This window comes from Plectrocnemia conspersa, unplaced genomic scaffold (genome assembly GCF_051122295.1).
Source record: "Plectrocnemia conspersa isolate PC_06_02 unplaced genomic scaffold, ASM5112229v1 ptg000009l, whole genome shotgun sequence".
In the NCBI taxonomy this organism is placed as follows: domain Eukaryota; kingdom Metazoa; phylum Arthropoda; class Insecta; order Trichoptera; family Polycentropodidae; genus Plectrocnemia; species Plectrocnemia conspersa.
The window spans coordinates 10,948,714-10,968,446 of record NW_028277173.1 but is presented as its reverse complement, the minus strand read 5'-3'; the positions used below and the strand labels follow the sequence as shown (position 1 = coordinate 10,968,446).

Here is a 19,733-nt window from a genome sequence, read left to right as displayed (position 1 = left end):
TCAAAAAATACAAACATCAAAAATTACTCTTTAGATTTATAAATACAAAAGGCTCGGCTTAACGTCTAATTATATATAATGTATTATTACAGCCACGACACAATTAATTCTACATTTCAACTTAATACAACTCATTCTAAACATAAAAATAGAAAAAACGTTTATATTTCCGGCGAAATTATTTACTTTCTTTAAATTGTGTATCCGTGCGATTAATTACCCCCGCGATAAATTGTCCGTGAGATAAGTTATCTGCGAATAATTTTAGGAACTGGAAATGGAATTTTTAATTTCATAATAACATTCCTCAAACCTCCAAGAGAAAATTTTTTAAAAGTTGATCCTATAATTTTGTGGAGATTAGCAAATATGGCAAATAAAAAAAAATGAGCCAAATAAAATAAACAAATTTTGTATTATAATTTAAGTGTTGAAAAAGGAACAACACGTTTTTTATATACTGCACTACTCAATAACTCAACCTTGACGAATGGTGATAAGACTAATGAGTTTTGGCACTTAATATTATTAAAGTCGATTATATTGAAACATGAATAAAATATTTGTCAGTTACCAAATTATCAAAAAAAATACGTGGTGAAAGATATAAAGAAAACTAAACGAAAGGAAGACGATTTAGAGGATTTTTAAAAAGTAAATATTTGGTAATAGAGACACTAATATAGTATATATGTATATTCCCTATTTCTACAGATGTGGACATTAAATTAATATTGAAAAACTTTAACCATGTACAAAGATCAGACAGAAAAATACATATTTTCTAATTTTAGGAGGAAAATAAAAATACATAATTGAAAAAGAACAAAAATATTGGCCTGATACTCTTCGATTTAACGAAGGGAATGCAGCTATGCAATTAGAACTTTCCAAAACCGTATTCTATTTCCAAAATGTCGACAAGATGGAGATAAAACGTTGTATGTCAAGTTTCGCTTAATATTCTCAATGATCCATATTATTTCTTGTTTTATCAACATTTAAGTAGTTTGACTATATATCTATATGTTTATACTGTGACTATATGTTCGCCCTTAATATTAACACTTTTTAATGCATTCTCACCCTTTTTAGGGGGTTAGCTTACATATTGTGACCAGATTTTAAAAATATCAAAGGAAGACACTAAAAATAAAAATATTTTTTTGTTCAAGGACAAAGAAAAATTGCCATGGGACTTGAAAAAATGTCATCACGAAAATTTTTGTTTAAAAACCATCTCGGATTTTTTGTTTGTTTGATGAGGACAAATTGCTGCGGAAGCTAAAAAATGTCATTTCGAAAAATTTGTTCAAAGCCCATCTTCAACAATTTTTTGAGGAGGATGAATTGTTAAGGGAAGTCTCCAAAAAGTTCTCTGGAAATGTAGCTTACATAGGGCGACCAGACCAATTTTAGCTTCCGCAGAAATTTGTTCTCCTCAAACAAAAACTCCGAGATGAATTATGAACAAAAAATTCTGAAATGATTTTTTTTAGCTCCCGGTGCAATAAAAATCCTCTCTCAATGACTTTGAAATATAAAGTAAGCCCACCCCCTAAATGTATGTGAAACTCTGATTAAATTAAACTAACCATTTTTAAAAGATGATGTGACATATTCTATACAACAAAAAACTATTCTCAGAGTACAACAACCCACTTTACCTCATAACGAGCTACAGTCTATGTATTATTGACAACTACATCACAGATGCTATTCTAATATATGATCCATCTAACAAAAATAAGCGATACCGGGCGCGCATGATGTACGTGCCAGAAAACGATTTTGAGGTTATGTGAAACGTCATGCAGTGCGCAGAAGCCGTAGAATGTTACAAAAGGCAAACTCACGGATGACGTGCAGCGGCGAGTAGCGACTAGGCGAATTTATGGAGCCGGAAGTTGAAGCCTCGGCAGCAGACCTTCGCATCTCGCGATCACAAGCGCTCGATTCGCGTCCAGTTGCCGACTATCCAATGTGTCCACGTAAACAACTTTATGAATGGGCGTGAATTTCAACACGTTTCGATTCGATTGCATATTTAGAGATGAAAATGCGTTTTGAGACAAGCTTATAAGTGGAAGAAAACCGTTTCATTCAATTTTAAGCGATTTGTTTACGTATCACCTCCTTCCATAGAGAGATGTGAGAATAGTAACCGATTTAAATAGTGGTTACTATCTTAAATAATTATTAATATTAGTATATTTACATATATTCTACTCAATAATAGTGCTTTCAAATAGTTTGAGCAATGTTAATTTCCATACCCATATGATCTAATCGTAAGCGGATTCTGTAAACGCTTCGGTCGCATGTATACTTCCAATACCGTTGTTGAGCATCGAATTGGCGATTAACTGGGTCCTCTCAGATAATCAGTTACGTCTACCACGGTTTTGCAGAACTCACTCGTTGGCGTCGGCATATCGGTACACTTTCAAGACGAATGTAAACAGCTCGGGGTCTAGCGCGAAAGTCGTGATCAATTCCGAGAGTACCTATTACATCGACATAAGGGTTGGGGGTCAAATCTTGCAGTTGTTTGTTTATATTATACGCAACTTCAGATCCGCCGAGAGAAAAATCGTATCCCGGTTCTTATTGTTGCAGACCCCTTCCCCCTCTTTACATCTAAAATTTAATAAAGACTTGAAAATTATGTATTTTCTTGTATAAACTTTGGCGACGGGTGGTGACCGGTGGCAATTAGATACAGATTGAGCCGCTGCAGTAATGTTTTATTGAAGATTTAAAGTTTTACATTGTTTGTAAATAAACAGGGTGGGCGCGGGACGGCGCGCGCCCGAACAACCGAAGATTGCCAGTGGAGAGAAAAAACCGTCACACCAATGTTACCCAAGTGCCGACAAGTTTTGGCCATAACAAAATCTAAATTGAAATAGGCCCCAACACACTTTTTACTAGATTTATTTTACACTACCAAAAATGGTTTTTAAAAAATTAAAAACATGTAGTACCTTCAATTAATTTCAAAGTCAGTAATTTTAGAAAGATAATTATTGTATATTAGATATTTATATGTAGTGTTTAAATCGTATTTATACAGACAAAAGTCACCAACTACAGTTTTTATAAAATTGACACATACAAAAAATATAATATTGTTGTCAGACATGTATGTTTTATTTTAAAATAATTAAAATAATGACAAAACTCTTATTTACGATTATGGTCCTGTCGGATAATAGCTCAGACTTTTGACGCCCAAGTCAAATTGGCACTGCAAACGGTTTCAATTTTTATATGCGTATTTGCACGCAACGGCCGTTCTATGCATTCTCTATTCTGTGAGAACAAAGGAACAGAAATTGCCACAAGAGTTCAAAAAAGTCATTTTGGATTTTTTTGTTAAAGTAGGACTTCTGGTCACTTACCTTAGTGGCAATCATTTCTTGGTTATTCCTTCGATACGATAGTGTTCGGTGTATATCATGTACTTCCACTAATACTAGAATGGTGTATTGCTCCATTCATTGCCAATCTGTTTACGTTGTAAAGTATTGTTTAAAATGTTTGTTGTTATATATACATATTTTCACTTTTCGCTTTGCTTTGTGGTCCAGTGTACAATCCATTATTGTTAGCCTTTAAAATGTCTTTTAGTGCACAGACGATTTGCTGTCCAGGTGATTTATTAGTAGGGAGACATATTTGATTTACTATGAGGCCCACAGTTAAATTATTATTATCCAAATTTGATGATCATCATGATTACAAGTAGGCTTTGTTAAAATTTAAATCGGGGCAGCTTGTAGCCCCGTATATTTTCATAACAATGTAGTGAAGAAATTCTCAGAAAATATTTTATATTAATTAGTTATTATTATAAATATATTGCAATGCAAAAAGTCGATTCGTGATGAAAATATTAAAACAGCAGGAAATTGTATTCAATGAATCATCGTCCAAGCTGACTAATGAAAAGTTGTAAGTGTTGCTAATACTGGGTAGCATTGATTCGGCATAAGTAAATTGTACTTATTCAATATTTGTTGACATCTGATTTTTTCAATTATGAAATATCTTTTTACATATCTCAGCCCAAAAAGCTTATTTTTTCAGCAGCTGGATTTAAAACAGATGTTTCCCAAAATTGCTCTAATTCGGTCATATTACTTTTATATTAAATAAATTACAAAAGCTGTAGTGAACTTTTTAATGCTGATTTGGCTTTATCTATTAGTGTTATTATCAACCATATATTTTAACATAACGAATAAATAAAATTGGGTGTATATCTAAGGAAATATCATTTTTTTATTAAATTTCATTCACCTGCGCCAACTCCTTTAACACTAGATTTACAGCACCCGTCAAATTGATGGGTTTCTGATTTGATTTGTATCAGGCTTTTTTAATGTTTTTTATTTAAACAATGCAAATATATTAACACTATTTTTATTTTCGGAAACTTCTTATCTTTGAAAATCTGGCCACTATACACCCGGCAAATTGATGGGTTTATGTCCGTAAATCTAGTGTTAAAATAGAATAACTTTGAAACACAAAAGAGGACAATAATTAATCGAGGAAATAAAATACTTATGAATATCAAAATATAATATTTGCATTTCTAATTAAGAAATTACACAATACTTAAAATAAGGATAACAAAAACATTAAATAAAACTTATATAGAGTATATCGATTATACTTTGATGGGATATAAAAACGGTCATGTAACTGGGTTTATTTTGTGGAAGTGTCAATCAGAGGTATATCGTCCTCATACCGCTCGATATCTGCTTCAATTTCTTTAACTGTAAAAACAAACACATGCATTACGTGGGGTATTATTAATACAAAAAAGGTGAAAAATCAATATTTACAGAACACAAAAAATAAACATTTCGTCCTAAAAGAGCATTTCTTATGTCCGTTAATCTATGTCTATATTGAATTAAAATTAAACTTTAGGTGAAATCAACTCTAAAATGTACTGTTAGAATTTTAGTGATTAACGACAATAAATAAAAAGATGTTAAAGTAATGTTAGCGGTTGCTGAAAGAAAAAAATCAAATGTAAAAGGCATGCATTTAAAGAAATTGTATTAAAACTCTGCTTAAAATTCATAATATATTTCCATCGAAAACGACACTACAAATATAAAACTACCAACCGTATTAAACTTCTGTATTAAAAATATATCAATTTAACAACTTCTCCGATTTATTAAATTAACTAATCATTCGATCTTGACAATAGTCCTTATCGCCTAGGTAATGGTATCATTCACTATATTAACAGTTAAACCGTATTATAACAGTTTCTGTATGACTCGTCATGAACGAGTATCTAATGTATATTACAGTTGTATCGAAGCAGTAGAATCACTGAGCGGTTGAAAATTAATAACATTATCACAATCAAGAACAAACAAAAATCACTGGTATTAATACATATAAACATGCTTAATTAGTCGATTGATATGTCGATTATTGAGGAAAATATAAACCGAAAAACAAACATCAACACTATTAGTATGTTTATGCGAAAATCTAAACTTACATTGCCAATAGTGTAGTTTATAAACGTACAAAAGTTTTTAAGATTATCTTATTAAAATGTCTTTTTTATATGACATAGGAAGCAGTATTATATAAAGAGCTTTAGTAATATTCATTACTAACGTTCCTATAGAACGTATTCGTACACACAAGTTATTCATTTGTAATTAAATACAAAAATTAAAGAAGAGATATCACACTTTAAATCATTGTACAATTACAACGAATAAAACTTAACATAAAAATACAAATTCAAGCTAAATAATCAAATATAACAAATCGCAATACTTAAACATGATACGTTTTTTAATGTGGATTAGTAACATTCAATTAGTTTTTTAAATGTTAATATAAAACATAATTAAGAGCAGTATGATTACATTAAAATGTTAGTAAATAATAATAATGAACTAATGAATGCAATTTAAACTGTTTTAACTCTTTTGTCTTCAGCTTAATTAAAATCAATATTTACAAAGTAAACAACATATTTTATGAAAATAAGTAGCAAAATAAAATATATTCGGCAATATGCTAAATATATGAAAATATTTTAACAAAAAAGGCCAAATCTTTAACAATAAGATACATTATATTTACACGTATGGAGTTGACCAAGAAAAACTGCAGAGTATTAAATACTTAAATAAATTTAGTACCGATAGTTATAAATTACAACATCCCTCAAATATCGTTGACATTTTTTGGTAAATTTCTGTCCAATTTTTTATTCATGACAATTGTAACACGTTACAAAAGTATGGAGCCATTTAACACATCCAGAATTTCCAGGCGATTTATTCATTTTATCTGATCTCGTTATTTTTTTATATATAAACTTCAGTGCAGCTTTACATCTATAAATCTAATATACCGGTGAGAGCAAAATAAACAACTTATTTAAGCTTAACTTACACATGTACATAAGAATGCTATTAAAAATATGAAATATAAAATTATTAGAAATCTCCCATTCACATAGGAGATATCTGGTTGAAGTCGTACAGCATTCGCTAAATGCGAATCTTGGGATGATAGGATTCTAACACACAGGATTTAAGTACCATTTTTTAAATACAAATATATTATGTGAGAGCTGTGTTACATATAACACTTTGAAGCAGAACAATTATAAAATATGAAGTCTCACACTTTGCATAATATTTGATTCCTATGCACCTTTCTTGTGAGATGTAGAAAGTCCAACATTTCAATGACAACAAAGATCAACTTCTACTCTATAAAGAGTGAGTAAGAAAATCGAGGTATTTGTGGGATATCGTGTTCTATAACTGTTATTTTTTTTTATTACATTCATATACCCTTCAGTCTATCTTAGCACATTCATATATATATATAATTACACTCCGTTTTCAATTTAAATTCAAACCTACAAAAATCGTACTTGGCAGGAGTCTCGAGAAACTGAAAATAGCATCAGATTCAACGATTATCTCAATCGGCAATGTTCTTCAATTTAGCCTAAAACGCTTTATATTACATTGGTTAATATTTTTAAAAACACTAATTATTTTTCAAATATTTGGCAGTTTTACTTTCAGCATAATTTTTAAATCATACATATCGTTAAATAGTGTCAAATAAAAATCAACGTATAGTATAATAAGCTTATTAGCTTAGAGAAATAATAAATAATTAAGAACAGTAGCAAAAAATATAAAAATAAAATTAACAAGAAAAAAAGAGAAAAAAGCAAATAAGTATTTGTGCTTTAACAAAAATAGGTGTAAAATAAATAAATGTCTCTATTCAATTAAAATTAAGTAGCACCCATTTGACTGAGTGAATTATTTGTGTATTTAGTGCAAAACATTTATAATGTGCTAGCGGCATTTAATTTTTTTACACATACATAATATTAATATGTATTGATAAAAGCATAATCCACACCACCATAAATAATTGATAGATTACCCTTTTATCGGATCGGACACTAATGAAATAAACAATGGACAAAACCCAAAGTGACCACTCTCAAATTGCTACACTATACATTATAAGATGAGCAAATACGTGTTTGGTCATTAGTATGAGTCTTAGACGCGTAGAACACATTTTCACTAATAATTTACCGTCACCGTATAACTTTTTCAATATAATACCTATTCTCTCTATATATGCCGAAATACATACATTTTTTTAAATATTATACAAAGCTAAGACAAATGTTTAAGAATGACTCTTTCTAGCTCTTGCTCTGCTACGTGGATTCGTACCATTTTTTTCTAGGACTGTTTGTATGTTAATCGTTTGACTGGTGTTGTTCTTAATATTAGGCGGCGGATACGGTATGTGGAATAAACTAATCTTTAGAGATTCACATATTTCTAAACATATCTGAGAACAGTAGCGCACGAGATCTACTGCAACCCAAATCTGAAAGATAAGAAATATACAAATAAATCACACAACAATCATTTAGGTAAATTCATCAGTATAAATAATACTCACGAAGCACATCCACAAAACGCAATATTCGGGAATAGCGTTGTTGAAATACTGATTTAAAAATAACATAGCGGGACCGATTAATGACATATCGAAATACTCCATCTCACTTTTCGTCATGTGAGACACCTGAAAATAGACATAAAGATCATTAAAAAAAATTCAGCATAGGAGAGAATATTCTTTGTCTGGTTACTCAGTTACTTACTACTAATCTATTTGTAACTTTGGCAGCGACCATTCCAAATGCTAATATATAAAGACACGGATGATTTTCATACACGTGTGATTCACTCTTTTGATAAATAATGAAAGCCGGTATGACTACCATTGACAACGGTATAATTGGAGATAGAACACTGGTGCCCTAAAAATATTATTAATGTTCATAAAATAGTTCGATTATATATCATATATTTCATTGCAATAGCGTCGTTAATCTTTCTCATTTATTCCAAATAATTATTAAATGCAAATTTTACATTCAATACTATTAACATGCTACATATTACAACACCTAATATATTTTCTGTCCCGTAATTTACAAAGTGATTACATTCCTTAGTTATATTATATAGTCCACGGAGTAAGACTTTATTTATAACCATCGGGTTTCTTTAGGAACGTATAATTGAAATAATTAATTTTTGTTAGAAGCTTTTTCTTAAAAAAATTGCATACATAAGAGAAACATTTTCTCTCAAGTTTCTTTACAAATAGTGTTAAAGTATAACCCAAAACGAGACAAAGTTACCGAAAGCAACGAAACCACAGAAGAACAATAAACATCCATTATATGTAAAGGTATATATTTTCAACAACTTAAATATCAAAATAGATATGTAAATCTTGTTTTATTCTTACATAAATTAAAAACCGGATATGAAAATGTAATTTTAATCATAATAATAAAACACCAGTAATTTAAAATAACAATGATAGTAGTTACATGTTTAAAAGTAAATCTATTGTTGTGATGTGAACTCTTATGTTTGATTTTTACGATTTATAAAAAATAAATTCTTAAGAATCAATGCAATAATACGTCATAATTATTTGTTTGGATTCGAGGATTTTTTGAATTAGTGAAGTGTCAAAATAGTACTTGTTATTAATACTTAGCTTTAATTCATAATACTAAGTCTAGATGTGTGATTTCTGGATTTTCTACGAATTATTTCTTGAAAATTATTATTTGAAAATGTTTCTTAGTTTCTTGAATATAGCCTATATTTTTACAATCAATATATAGTATTAAGGGACAGAAGATAAGAAATAACTTGATAAATGTAATATTTATACATCAAAGATTAACGAATAAATGAGAATTTATGTATATATTATATGTTTTTTGAAGTAATTTTGCATGCAGGTTTGTTATAATGGATAATACGAACGTCTACCATATTAAAGCACATAAACCACAATAATCGTGATGTAAACATTAAATGATTATGAATTTACATGACATGATTAAATTTTAATACCAAAACCAATCATGGATAGTTTTAAATTGTGATAATAATATTATCAGATGCATTATTTTCAATGGCAAAGATCAAAGAACGGTGCTCACAAGTCATTTACAAACGCATCATATATTATTCAGTAGTAATATGCAAAGATATTGTTATCTTTATAAGGTATCAAGCTGTGATTGAATCATTGAAAATAAAGTGGCGTGACTGTGCAATATCATACTATAAATATAAGTACTGATATTATCATAGAATATTTAAAAATATTGCAATAATGTCATGTAAATAGATTATTTTGATCGGTGATTATGAAACGGTACTATTTTTTTTTGCTTCAAATATCTAAAACTATATATCTAGTAACATTGCGGTTATTAAATTCTGAGAAGAATAACTCACCTACCATAGTAGTGAGTGTTGAAAAAAAGTGGAAGACTGGGTGGACGTATGGAAGATGAAATGAATTATTACAATCAGAAAATCAAAAAATATTAAATATTCACAAAAAGAATTTATAATATTCAATGAACCGATCTAAATAAAATTTTGCACAGTTAATCTTTAAGTCCCTGCTCAAAACATTGGCACATAAATAAATCAAATTATATATAAGATAAATTATGTTATAAATTATTTAATACAATAATATGTTTCATAAACACCGACCTTTTATTTATATACTAAAATTATATATATATATATAGTTTCACATTTTACTATGTATATGTACATATGTTACGGTAAACGTACATTGCATTAATATACACGTATACCAGTAAATTTGTATGGCTACATTCTATGCAAATAGGCAAATGTGCATTTATAAAAAATAAAACTAGTCTAATCTAACTTATGATCGGTTGTTATACTTTCTTACCAAAAATATTGTTTTTTAAAAACACAGATGCCGGTATATGTGCATGCCTCTCTGTTAGTACCCTTACCGTAACATATATTCTATAAATATACATAATATTTGTGACGTGCATATTTAAATTCATAATTAAATCGAAAGCCTAAATGTCAAAAAGAGATGCAAATCGATTGAGTTTAGTCTGAGGTAAACGAATGAAAGCATTAGTAAATGATTGGCTTACAGCAACAGTGGAACCATTTTTGCCAACTCCCCCAGATATGATGACGGCGGCGTAACTAGCGGCCAAATATATCGATATAAAGACACTGACATATGAAGGCACAATGTAGACCGGTATGTTTAGGCCGGGTATCTATCGTTTTTTAATATATTTTTTGATGATTTGTTAGCAAGTATTAGTTTTTGGTTAATCCGTCGTTTTGATACGCATGCAAGAAGTGCGTCGCGCAAGGAGAATAGACCACGTCATCGATCAACACCAAATATACGGAAAGAACAGGCAGATATATCGGCAAAACCAGCAACACCAAAAACAAGAAAAAAAAAATCTTAATATCGACATCATGCATTGTCCACAACCGACATAGTTCAAGATACGCATCACCTGTGAAATGAAAAGAATCAGACGAGAGCATAAACATAATATGGTATTGTTATTATTTATCGAGAAAAATTCAACAGTATGTACGCAGATATGTCAATGTACGCAATTGTAATGTCTTCACTCATGTTTTGAAAGTTTCCGTATTTTTGCAAATAACAATAAAGTATGCAAGTGTGCCGCTTTTAAATCCATTTTTTTATGAATGTGATGTTTCCGTCTGATTGGTGAATGGTAAAACAAAAAAAAAATGCAATCATGTCATTGAATGATACTTAAGTCATATTTATATGACGCTTATCATATTTTATGAGACCACTAAACGACATGATTGGCATATTAAAAAAATATTTATGTTATAATTTAGTGATAATTAGTAACCCCTGTTTTGAACTATAATATAAACTTAATTAATTGATATATAAATGGACATGCAAATGGATCAAGATTATTATTATAAATTTATTTTTAACGACTTTTGTGCCTTCACAATAAATAATAGTTATAACAATTAATTATAAACCATTAAGATATGAAGTGCTTAAAATAAATTTCGCCGATTTAGATTCTACTATTATTTCACATTTCAAACTATTGTTAATTCAATAATTCATACAACTGAAATAATGCAATTCAGAAAGTCAAAAAGTGAAATAAAATAGGTTCTCAAACAAAATCACATGTCAATGTTAAAAAACTAAATCAATATTAGTATTAAAACTAATTAGTTCTTGAACACAAAACGAGATATAAAAGCAAAAATTATTTTCAGGGTGTCTGATATTATATGCGAAAATAAATAATAAAAAAAAAGTTGTGACTAAAAGCAATTTCAGATTAAATGAAAAATATTGTTTTTATTGGTTAATTTATGTATAAATCTGATAATAAATCTAAATATACTAGAACAAAATAATCGAGATTACAACCAGTGGTAATATGTAAATACCAAAATTACACAAAGAACCGATCTCAATTTAATTATTTTTTTTTATTTGTTTGAGCTAAATACAGTAGGCCCCTCAATAACACGGTAAATTGGTAACGTGCTATTTGGGTGCTTGTAGTTGGGGGGACTAGAAAATACTCATACAATTTTTTGCAATACATACGTACAAATCAAGTGTGTGTGGTGAGATATCCTCCCTTTGGCCTGCTCACATAAAATAATGGGCACCCAAATAGTTCACAATTTACAGTGTTATTGGGGGGTCCACTGTATACAGTGGACCCGCATTTAAGTATAATTTTAAAATGTTAAATTTGTCTGTTTTTGAAAGACTAATTATATAGATACACTTTGATATATTTTATTGCACAAATAAATAAACCAATAAAAACATATGCATTTGAAATTGATTCTAGACATCACAGTTGTAATGAAAAAATAATATATAATAATAAAAAAGTAACGATTTGATTCGTTGGCTTGTGATTGATTCGTAACTCAAATATTAATTTTTACTTTTCCATAAATATAAGTTTATATCTATTTCTGTCATTTAGCGATCTGTAGATAAAACTTATGTTACATTACACAATATAAACTATCTTTAAAACTAAAAATATATATGTATATGCATATTTAACAATATTCTGAAACTTATAAAATATTACATTATATACAATATAATACATAGTTAGGTATGACTGATACATTAAAAACAATAGAACATCGACTTTGAATCGATTTAAAATATATATATAAAAAATAAATTCCCAAGCAACTGAAAAAAAAAACTTCAGCGTATATTAGTCGGATTTAATCTAACCGGGTAGATTGGAAAGTTAGATGGAAAAAAAAAACATGTATGACTCTTACTGCGACTGTGGAGCCATTTTTGCCCACACCGCCTTCTTGAAACGTTTGACAAAATGAAAAAAACATTTGCAGGTAGCCAGAAAAAAACACCATACATACTGCACACGCCATCGGTATTTGTAGCACTGGTATCTGTGAACGTAAATTAAAGCAAAAAGCCCCACATTAAACGATTTACGCCCTCGCAACGTAAAAATAACGTGCAATTACCCATACCTGTAAATAAAAAATAATTTTAATCATAAACGTACATATAAATAAAATCCTGCATACATCTTGCTTCGTCGATTATCAATTTATTTTTATACATTCAGCACATGTGTGAAGACGTAACAATTCCATGTATCAAATAATTTGGAAGAAAAGTAACTCATGCAAATATAAAAGGGACTATATTTTAACTGCTAAACTTGAATTTATCAAAGCGTAGTTTTATCGTTAAATAATATTAAGATGCAAGTACAGCCTAAGCAGCAAATCCCATTGTACCAATTTCGCTTTATCTTCTATTAGACTTACGGCGACTGTTGATCCATTTTTGCCCACGCCACCGAGTAGTATCACGGAAAAAATGTTGTAGAGGGAATATATCGAACACAGAGCTGTCATCAAACCTAGCAGGTGGCGCAGCTCTATTACTTGCGTCAACTAATTTGTTCCAAAAATGTATTTAATTATATAAACAAAAACCAATTTGGAAAATAATATATTAAACTCCCCACATTAATTAAAAAATGCTAGTAAAAACCTAAATGGTGCATATATTAAATGTGTACAATGGAGAGTGAATAAAAAAGTAAAAGCAATTTAGCTGCAATAAGATTTGACAATGGTTATATATAATATAATAAACTTACGTCTACCTAATGAATGTTTAAATTATATTGCTTTTACAAATTGATTTACCCTTTTATAATAACGAAACAGGTCATAATTAGTACTGCATTTAAAATTAATAAACGAAGAAACTGAACCATACCATAGTCACCCAAATGTCAGAGCCGAATATCGCCGATATTATATGTATAGTTATAATTGAAAATTGAGCCTCCGTTACGTCGACTTTCCCGAATCTGAGAGTGCCTGAGACGTACGTTTGCCAATGAGCACAATAAAACAGTGTCATGGCACAAAAACACTGAAATTCAACACATATATCAGTCGTTATAATTCAACGTGTATAACTCAAGATGTATTTTAATCACCTGGAAGAACATCCATGTCGGATATTGACCTAATTTCACAGCTATGCAGGCTGATAAGGCTACGAAAACGGTAGAGATTGAATCACAACCGTGATCGAACAGTTCGCCTAGAGGCGTTGTCGTTCCCGTCCGCCTAGCTTGCTTTCCATCGACTGCGTCTAAACATTGATATACAAATAGGCCTAACGCGCATAGGGCGAATGACCATCTTGGAGCCTCAGATGTAGCATCAGGGCTGTACCTGTAATATAAAAAAATCAATAAATATAGATTAAAGTATTAAAACAACTACAAGCTTGAGAAATATGCTCTGAACTTTTCCAATGATATGATTTAAGATATTTGTGGTACAGTGTTAACTAGCTGTATTATATCTTACATGTATATATTCAAAATCATTGGTTCATACAGATATAAAATATATGAGTTCAAAGAACTAATTAAAAATTCTTTCAAGAAACGAGTCAAGCATTTTGAAACACTTGAATTGATAAGACAAATATAATCTTGATATTGATATTTAACATTATCAACTCTGTCGATGGCTTGATTTGAAAACAGAGATACTTTCCTTCTGAAGTGTATTATATTAAGAAGCGATAAAAAATTAGCATACACGTGAATTTTATGACTCAAAAAATTCAGTTATATATTTATTAGCTGATTTTTATGACGTTAATAAAAAAATCAGTGGCATCAAGGAAACAATAAAACTTCATCAAGTACTTGTATTGTTATATAACATGATCAAATGCGGACCTGCGGGATTTAACATAACTTTTCTAGAGACAAATCTGTATTTGTAACTTTGAAAAAATATAGTAATAATATATATATGAAAAAAGTGCTAGTCTTATAGACATTTACTTTATGATTCTAAAAAATAAGAACTGTAAATGTCTGCTTTTGATCACAGAAATCACATATATCAGAAAGAAGTTAGATGAATATCATTTTAAACCATAGATATTCAAATTATTGACACTGCATTTAAATTTGTAATGTAAATAACCAGCTAAAACTTTGTTTCTAATTATTGTAATTTATGTTTCAATAATATTTTTGAAATCGTAACATTTTCCAGAGCTGCGAAAATGTGCATTCTGGTTGGATCATATTTTACCAAAGGAAAAATAAACAATTTTATACTGCATTTGTTTGAGAATATACATATGTACATATTGAAGTGTTGATCTTATGCTTAAGATTTATATTAGCAATAAAATTAAACTTTGAACATTGACTCAAGAACCTATTATTATTTTAAATATGAATAATAAAGAACGAAATAGTTTACAACTGTTTGATCAAAGTTAGTCAAATAGTTTGCACTATTGTGAATAAAAAGCTTGTAGACGATTGGTTTAAGTTCTAAGGTACAGATTAACTTTTTCATATGAATATATACACAATTTTCGAAATTACGTTAACGTTTTAGAGTAAAATTTTGTACGCAATTATATATTTATTAATTGTTTTTTGATTATAAAATAAGTAAACGTCACACTGTGAAGCACACACCAATAAAATAAATGTTAGATTTGTGTATAAAAAAAAATGTTAGAAACCATAATTCTATTTTAAACAGATCGAGACACCTTTAAGATAAATTAGGGATTCGTGAATGTGTTTAGGAAGTCTGACAGATGGTGACAGAATGTAAGTAATAAAAAGGAATTCGACATGTTTATTATTTAGAGACACAAAGGAGATGATATGAGGGATATAACTAAATTAATTAATATGATATAAGTGCTATTTTCAGCTCAAAGAATAAATAAATATGTTACAGCACGCAGCTTAACATGATTTTTGTATGAAGTTGAAATAACGAAATGCCCAAATTTGTGCACACGGTATATAATATGTTAAAAACAATCGTCCTTACAATAACATTATCCACATAAATAAGTGATAAAAAGTATACAACCAGATATTAGATAAGAATAGATATTATTATCGTTATTGATTCTACAAAATATATCATTATGAAAACAAAGTTATTTTGTTTAATATGTACATTATTAACCTTTTAAGTAGTGAGTTAATTTTACGTATTATTCTATAACTATTTAATATTGCATTTATATTAAATTATAGAAAAATATCAGTGATTTTTGTATTATATTAGTATGTATTAATAATTTATTTTAACTCTTTTCTATTAATAAATTTCGTTTATTTATTTTACATATTTTTATTTATTATTCGGCTCTTATGGATTTTTTTATATCAATTCAGGCTCTCGTTATTTTTTTATAAAATTAATATAAAATATTTTTTGTTACGATAATATATTTAGTACTCTTTAATATATTGGTATTACTTTCTATATAGATTATTTACAATGAATCAAATTAAAAAAAAATCTTATATAAATATAATCATTTCTTAAGTTACATACGTAAATATATAACTATCCAGGGTACCTCAAAACATATATGAGCAGCAATATCGTCTAAAGGGTTAAATTGGATATTTTTACCTCTTGTTTATATTTAACATAAGCTTTTTGAAGGCTTTCTAATACAACCACAATCATAGATATGGATAAAAATAATTTGCCGAATTATTTAGGATATGCATAATTTGCACAAAACCCACTTTGGCGCAATTTGAAAATTGATGATCCCATTACACAAATAATTTCGCCCAAGTGTCACAAACTCCCACACATTCAAATTTAAGCAGTTTAATAAAACATTATTATAGTAACATAAAGACTGGTAATTTAAATAGTGAGGTTATCAAGTAGCATTTATAGCTTATAACATCCACATTAAGGTTGTTTTGTTGTAAAGTTGTAAACATGCACGTATTCTAAGGTCAGATGGGCGACATAATCTAATCAGGGCTATTAAGTGAAAAGATGTTTATTATCCTAATATGAGGTGAAATTACGATTATAGTACAGTAAGAGCAATTAAATTAGAAAATAAATAATAAAATTATTATTGGTACATAAATACATTAAAATAACCTTGAAAATGTATTGATAATAATTTTAATTATAATCTAATGTGATTATTCAAAGCAATAATATATTGACACTAATTATATTTATCGGAACAAGAGAGCAGTAGTAAATATGTGAAAACTCGGTGCCTAAGAGCAGAGTTCTTAAATTGTCTCTTTAATATATTATTCCAAGAATTTGGAGCCTAACATGAACTGGCTCTCAAATGGACAGTCTTAACTTATATTATTTAATAATACTTATTTAGGAAATGAAATGAAAATTATGTGAAAAATTCAAATCAAGGTTTAAAAAATATAAATTCACTCTTAAGTTTAGGTCAAAATCATAAAATGAAGTTCGACACCAAAAAGTTTAAGGTAGCGATTTTAAGAGGATAAGGCAAGTAATCAAAGTGAACGCTTCTGAACGCTTTACTTCATGATAATTAGTTTATTACGTTTTTTACGAAATTTTGTGCGTAATCTGTTATTCTTTTCAAGGTATAAGACATCTGTCTATCTCGATTTTTAAAAATTCGATAAGTAATAACGAACCGAATTAAAAAAGAATGAGATAAGTTTATAAATTAAAAATGAATGGCATATGAATGACAAATATGATTTATACTTTGCTCAACATTGTTGTGAAATTGTTTTATCTAATAATTTTCTGTGAGAAACATAAGTTCATAATTTGTTTAACCCTTTGAGTAGTGAGTTCATTCATACACTTGTTAATTTGTTAGTACACACACGGGAATGAGTTAATTTTATGTATTTTTTCATAAGTATTTCCATTGTTATTTATTTATTATAATTTTATATTTATAGTAAACAATAAAAAAAACAGTAATTCTCAACATTTTATTGCTTTGATTTATTTTACTACATTTAGGTATTAGTACGTTTTAATAATTAATTTTAACACTTTCCTATTGTTAAATTTTGTTAATTTATTTTACATATTTTTTATATTTTATTCCATTTTTGTGAATTTTTTTATATCAATTTAGAGGCTCTCAATATTTTTTTATAAAATCAATATAAAATATTTTTTTATTATGTTCATCATTAATTTATTTATATTATTTTCTTTAGAAATTAAATAAAATAAAATAAAATAAAATATTATATAAATATGTTTTTTATTTATTATTTCTTCAGTTATAATTAAATATATAACTACGGCGACATGAACAGGGATACAGCTAAAAGGGTTAATTACTTAAAGAAATTATATTGACCTATTAGTAATTAATCAACATTGAAGCAGAAGTAGTTAAAAGATAAAATTGTTGATAGTTTTTAAGTAGATTTAAAACAACAACCATGAATAATGCTTTCCAAATATACTGACTGTATTGAGGATACCATTGACTTTGCAGTTGCTAAGAGAGAGAACTTTTTGCAAATTAAAATTAATCAAGACCTATCTGCAATCAAGCAAATCAAGAAAAATTTAACGGTTTGGCAATAATTTTCATAGAAAATACTATTGCTCAAACATTGACGTGCTGCAGCAGGATTTTACTGAAAATAAGACTTCAAAAAAGTTAATGTAAATAATGTTTAAATACATTTTAATTATGATATAAATGTAATATTAGTTTATAATGTCTTGTCAACCAAAGGTGTATGAGCAGAACTGAGACATAGGTAAAATAAGCACACACAAGAAAAACACCACTACCTTGGGTGTTCGAAATAATAAACAGCAAACAAGCATTAACAATTCCGTTGTACACCAGTAACAAAACATTGTCAATAGATGCGTGGAAGTACTCTCATAATTATGCTAAATGAACATGAATATTATTTATGGTTGACCACTCCTAAGGATAACCACAATAAAGATCCGAGTAATCTTATAAGTAATTTGTTAATTAAAAGAACTTAGATTGCAACATGTTATTTACAAATTCTATTCATAGCCTGTCTGTTCCTTGTCAAACAATTATTTTTAGGTGTTACGATTCCCAAGCGCCTACGGCCAGATACTTACTGCTAAACAAAACTCGATCTAAAAGAAAGTGTTTCTGCCATCTCTAGTTTACCACCATAAATTTGAAGATAAGAAATGATTCAAGAGTCAAAATGTTTTTGGCCGTAAATGAACAGCTCGGTGTAAAAGTTGTCAATCAAGTAGTACAATATATATGAATATGATGAAAAGGAGCGATATATTTGAGTATGGAACTAAGGTCAAAAGGGCGACATAACCTATCCGGGTTCGAGGGTCTTTTCGGGGGGTTACCAGACTAAGATGAGCGAGGTGAAGACGTTGACGGCGAGGCCGATGGTCGTGATGAGGTTGGGGGCCAGCCAGAGAGGCAGTCGTAGCACGAGCCAGCTCCACCAGGGTTGCAGAGCCGCATCCAGCAGCGAAGAGCTACTGCATGAGTATTTGTGGTCGCCGAGCCGCTTCAGCTGCGCGGCCGACAGCAGCCGAGACCTGTACAGCTGCATGGTCGGTGAGGGCCGCAGCCACCGCGATGTGACAGTCGCCACTGACGGATCGCGCGATTCTTTCTCAGCGCTAGTGACGTGCCAATTCGAACGAGTTACAAAGAGTTACTATTTCTGGGCTACGCGGTCGATTTCTTGTTATGGCCGTTATCATAATGACGTTTTCAACGGGACAAGTTGCTTTTTTTTTGCTTAGCTCTGTCGTCTAATCGTTTAAATTAATACATTATTTTTTTGCCGGCTCTAGGCGGTGGGTCGGATTTGATGTTTTACTTAGGTTTTAATATTTCATATAAATTTATTACTGACGATTATTAAA

General features: G+C 29.3%; 2 protein-coding genes across 10 annotated transcripts in view; both read right to left on the bottom strand.

Moving 5' to 3' along the window:
• ATP8A (ATPase phospholipid transporting 8A1) overlaps positions 1-2,162 on the bottom strand; it is an 86,972-nt gene extending 84,810 nt beyond the window's left edge. Inside the window, exon 1 of one of the 3 annotated variants that reach the window (XM_088192701.1) lies at positions 1,857-2,162. Coding sequence is in view for 2 of the 3 variants with exons in the window: in XM_088192704.1 (XP_088048830.1) it covers positions 1,857-1,935 (79 nt within the window). In the remaining variant the exon portion in view is untranslated. The remainder of the gene's footprint in view (positions 1-1,856) is intronic. The other 2 variants (XM_088192704.1, XM_088192703.1) reach the window with 2 other exon arrangements.
• A 2,413-nt stretch (positions 2,163-4,575) lies between these two features.
• On the bottom strand, positions 4,576-19,489 carry bbc (choline/ethanolaminephosphotransferase 1 bbc). 7 transcript variants are annotated; one of them, XR_015810807.1, is made up of 8 exons: positions 19,203-19,489; positions 13,991-14,231; positions 13,765-13,923; positions 12,786-13,433; positions 8,216-8,374; positions 8,011-8,136; positions 7,776-7,935; positions 4,576-4,790 (listed from the first exon to the last, which is right to left on the bottom strand). XR_015810807.1 is itself a non-coding variant. In XM_088193234.1 (8 exons), the coding sequence occupies exons 1-8, from the start codon at positions 19,412-19,414 to the stop codon at positions 4,720-4,722; spliced, it is 1,257 nt and encodes a 418-aa protein (XP_088049360.1). In that variant the 5' UTR covers positions 19,415-19,489; the 3' UTR covers positions 4,576-4,719. The 7 variants fall into 7 exon arrangements, 3 of the variants coding, with proteins under 3 accessions (XP_088049360.1, XP_088049358.1, XP_088049359.1); XR_015810806.1 differs by having other exon boundaries at positions 4,860-7,935; positions 13,305-13,433; XR_015810804.1 differs by having other exon boundaries at positions 4,860-7,935; positions 12,786-12,917.
• Positions 19,490-19,733: the final 244 nt, after the last annotated feature.